This window comes from Meleagris gallopavo, chromosome Z (assembly GCF_000146605.3).
Source record: "Meleagris gallopavo isolate NT-WF06-2002-E0010 breed Aviagen turkey brand Nicholas breeding stock chromosome Z, Turkey_5.1, whole genome shotgun sequence".
NCBI classification, from domain to species: Eukaryota; Metazoa; Chordata; class Aves; order Galliformes; family Phasianidae; genus Meleagris; species Meleagris gallopavo.
Window position 1 is genome coordinate 57,365,306 of NC_015041.2, and position 4,643 is coordinate 57,369,948.

The 4,643-nt window shown below is 39.5% G+C and overlaps 1 protein-coding gene and 1 long non-coding RNA gene across 2 annotated transcripts in view; one reads left to right on the forward strand and one right to left on the reverse strand.

Moving 5' to 3' along the window:
* The window catches only part of LOC116217551, a 7,128-nt gene extending 5,132 nt beyond the window's left edge, over positions 1-1,996 (reverse strand). Inside the window, exon 1 of the long non-coding RNA XR_004162232.1 lies at positions 1,910-1,996. This is a non-coding gene — a long non-coding RNA (uncharacterized LOC116217551). The remainder of the gene's footprint in view (positions 1-1,909) is intronic.
* The window catches only part of ANKRD34B (ankyrin repeat domain 34B), a 12,169-nt gene extending 7,526 nt beyond the window's left edge, over positions 1-4,643 (forward strand). The window contains 2 exon segments of the mRNA XM_010726100.3: positions 72-1,472; positions 1,474-4,643. Coding sequence (XP_010724402.2) covers positions 102-1,472; positions 1,474-1,653 — 1,551 coding nt within the window. The 5' untranslated portion in view covers positions 72-101 and the 3' untranslated portion in view covers positions 1,654-4,643.

Here is a 4,643-nt window from a genome sequence, read left to right on the forward strand (position 1 = left end):
TTCTTTTTTTTTTTTTTTTCTTCGTTTTTGGCCTCCTTGCCTTCTTTGAGCACAGGTGTTATTTTCTGCAGCTAGGAAGGTGTACGTGAAAGACAAGTGCCATGAATCAGACTGTGGAGGTGCCAACAGAAGGGAACTCCCTGCTCAGAGCTGTCTACCAGAGTCGACTACGCCTCACCAGGCTGTTGTTGGAAGGTGGAGTCTATGTCAATGAAAGTAACAATAGAGGTGAAACCGCCTTAATGATTGCCTGTATGACAAAACATTCAGACTCTCAGAGCGTCAGCAAGGCAAAGATGGTTAAGTATCTACTGGAAAACAAGGCAGATCCAAACATCCAGGACAAATCTGGAAAGACAGCCTTGATGCATGCTTGCCTAGAAAAAGCGGGGCCTGAGGTGGTTTCTCTGCTACTGAAAAGTGGAGCTGACCCAAGCCTACAAGATCACTCTGAATGCTCTGCGCTGGTGTACGCAATAAACTCTGAAGACAAAGAGACTCTGAAAATTCTTATCAACGCCTGTAGAGAAAGAGGAAAGGAGGTTATCATAATCACAACAGGAAAGTCTCCATCAGGAAGGCAGATAACAAAACAGTACTTAAATGTGCCTCCTCCAGATCTTGAGGTATGCCACTCTCCAGTTTCCTGCACTTCCCCATTCGAAATGGAACTGAAATTATCACCCCCACTTTCAAGCTCAAATGGAACTAAAAGGGCACACTTTGGCTTTAATGATCTGGGTCATCCCAGATGCACAGACAATTCTCAGCCAGTTTCACCAAGAAATTTGAGTTCATCAGGCATAGGATTCAGGCTGACACATTTGCAGCAACTACACTCTGAGCCTTGGATAAAGAGCTCTCCTTCATCGTTTCACCAGAGTAAGGTTTCCTCTTTACATGGAGAGCTTCAGGATATAACTCCAGAAGAAAAGCTCTCTTCTAAAGCCAGTGCCTTTGCCTTATCAAAGAGCTTTGATAGCAGACACCAAAGTATTGACATAAAAGACACTGCTAATTTACTGAAAACTGCTGCTCAAAATAGATCAAAGAAATTATACAAGGTGAAAAGCTCTCAGACTTGTTATAGAGAAGAGGAGCATCGTCCCAGTGAGATCGTTGGGGATGAGGATGAGAATTCATGTTTGAGACCAATCAGCTTAATTTCAAACCTACGCAGTATTATAAAAAGAAGAAATTTAGGAGCAAATCATTACAGCTCTGATTCTCAGTTAACTACTACTCTACGTCCTGCTGCTGCAGAAGACAATAAGTCAGTGATAGGAAAGAAGAAGAATCTCTCTCCAACTCACTCTTTGTTTCCAAGTTCTAGAGATATACGGGAGAAAATACCTTCTTTTCCCATGAGCAGAAAAAATGAGGCTTTTCCAGAAAGACAGGGTTCAGGAGTCTTTCTGCTGAATAACATTGCTCAGACAAGATCAGGTTTTCTTCCTCCACTCAATGTGAATCTGCAGCCCCCCAATTCCGGATATTAATTTCTTACATAAGGTTTCCAGGGTGATTTCTTATGGGCAAAAACACTTAATACCAGCAGCACCTGCTTCCCTTAGCGAGACCAAAAATACAAAAAAGCTACTAAAGAGACAGTCATTACAGACTGAGCAGATTAGGCAATTAGTGAATTTTTGACAGGAGATTGAAGAGTTATAAAATGTTTACCATATGTACAGACTCGTTGCTCTACCTAACTGCAGTGATACACTTCTGAAAAGATGGCAGGTCTGTGATGTAGGGCTCTCAGCCTCAGAATGAATTAAATGGCTGAGGTACTACATCAAAAGATATGCTTAACTGTCTAATTACTTAATGAAATGAAGTTGCTTTCTACAGACTGAGGAATATTTATTATATTCTCTTAATTTCAGCTTTAGCACTGAAGCCTTACCCACATCAGGCTGAATCTATGAAGGATATTAGGTGATGCAGTTCTCATTTCTAGGTTGCAAGTTTTCCCCAAACACTGCCTTGTTTCTCCACCCAGACAAGTTGTACAAATGGAATTTGAGAACCTGGAACATTTGACTGTGATGCTGGATGTTAGAGTTTTGTGATATCCAGACATTCCATACACGAGCCTGTGCTTGAAGGGTGGGCAGTGGTGGGTGCCAACAGGCAACATCCTCTGGCTTCAGTGGATTTACTGCATGTAAACAGACAATACACAGACTATAAATGAAAACAGATGTTACAAAGCTATGCTGTATGTATAGCTTCACTTGAGAAATTCCAGATGAAGACTGAGAATCTGCTTGATGTGACCACTGGGGATCGGCATAGTACACAGACCTCAGAGCGCTGCAGCTGGGCATTCAGCGTCTGACAGCAGTCCAGCATTGAGCCATGAGGCCAGCAGAGTGCCTGAGTGATGCTGTTGCTTCTCACCTGAAATGACCAAACCCTGCTTGCAGCACCAGGTAGCCACATCCATCAATATGGGCTTCTCAAACTGTCTGCGGGAGTTTGCTGATTAAAACAAGGATGAGTGGGGGAGGTAAAGGCTCTGTCAGAATGGGGCTCCATTCAGGCAGAACACATGGGACCTTGTCCTCCCCATACGTGTGTTTCTTCTCAACACAAGATAGAGGTGGTGAAAGATATCACACACCTTTCCTTGCCTGGGAGCAAGGATGAGCTCTGTTCTGCTCTCAGATATACAAAAAATATAAATTAAATAAAATTAAAAAAATCCAACAATGGGGATATTCACCTGGGAGCTGGAAGACTTCATCTTGCCTAGTTTGAAGCAAAAGTGTGAATTTGTGCAGGTCAGAAACATGCTTTGCCTCTAAGACAATTCATATATATTTTTAATCATTTCTATCAAAGACGTGTCTTTCCTTCCTGTTTGGTATTTTGTGGTTCCAAACATCTATCTTGCATTTGTGTATATTTTGTGGATGCTTCATTTATGGCATCAAATCTAACGTTTAATAACTTGTCTTCTAAAGATTGAGAAGTATTTAATGTGCTCTCTTTTGCCAAACAAACAGTAGAGCCATCTGTATTGGCCTCTGTATAACCTGAATTTCTGTATACCAAAATGATGTGCTCTTTCCTTAAACTACTGTGGGTGTTATCTGCCTTCTTTTGGTGTCTGCCAAAATTCACTCTGCTGTTGCCTAATGAGTAACTGTATGAGTAGTGATGTTGTTTAGTCTTGCCCTTACTATAAGACAATTTCAAGTAAATGATAAATATACAGTCATCTCTGTAAATTTCTTTTGATGTAAAAATATATAAATATAAAAATATAGAATATATTTAAAAAGTTCATAATACATCTTTTTTGAAGAAGGAAATTTTGGACATATGGAAGTAGCATGGTTTAACATCCCTACTCAATAACACTGTACAAAATGCATTTCCAGAACTACTGATTTAAATCTTAAAATGATTTTTTGATACCAAGTCTTTTCAACCTCTGGATTATAGAGAATCTGTGAGAATGTGCTCTCTGTCCAAACTCCCACAGGTAACCAGAATGAGCAAACCTGTTCCACTGTAGTCAAAATTAACTCCTCCACAAAAAATATATAAGCCTTGAAAGTTGCAGTGCTCACAGCTCTGCTAACCTGAGATGCGTAGCACCCTGGTGCACAGTGACACGCACAGTGTTTGACGTGGATACAGCTGTCACACTTGCTTAGTTACTTGATCAAGTATTCCTCAGTGGGTGTCTCAGAAATGACTAGTTCCAGTCACAAACATGTTGCTGGCGACAGGAGTAGGGTATTTATTTGATTGCTTGTTCATCTTTTAGAGAAGGACTGTTCATCCCTTGAAAAGTTCCTTACTCATTTATGGACGAGTAAGAATGGGGTAGATTTAGTTCCACAAATTTGCACAGTTCAGCATTCGGAACTGAGGCAGCTCCAAAAGTGATTCTATGTCATGCTACTAACCACTGGCATACATGGTGAAGCTTGTGGAGAACTTGGTTCCATTCAGGTTCAGACTGGAGAACAGTGCTGTATTTCAGGAGGCATTATTGGACCAGCCTCCGCACATGCGTGGCAGAAACAAGAAAGATGATGCGGGAAGCATGTCGTAGCAGAGAAATTATGTGGAGAAACATCAGGCAATTTTAAATTACTAGCCATAAATTTAAAATTAGTCCATATAAACATAGCATGTATGCAACACAATGTAGTTATCAAGTGTTTTTTATGCTATATGTGGAAATTGAATTCTAGTCCATTTCATGATGAATACAAATATTGAGTGTTAAAAATATGTCTTTAAGAAATACTTTTTTTTTTTAGAAAATACTAAATAATGGTAAGATTTCCTATGTGATATCTTCACTGAAAGTCTCATTTCTGCTGTGTGGGTTTGTAATTAATTATGTGTTAACTTATGCACTGCTCCCTGAAATAGTATTTTTTTAGAAGTGTTTAGAAGATGGAAGAAAATGCTCAATGCCTTGAAGAGAGATCTTTCTGTCACGTTGCCAATATTTTGTGCCTAATTTTCATGCAGAAATAATGTGAAAAGTTAATGTTTATTGTTGTATCAGTGTTAAACCTGACCTTAAAAGTAAAAACAATTGTGTTTTCTTGCTGTTGTAATGATGCATAAATAAAAGTTGTTTTTCTTCTCCTTCAAACAACTTGGAAATA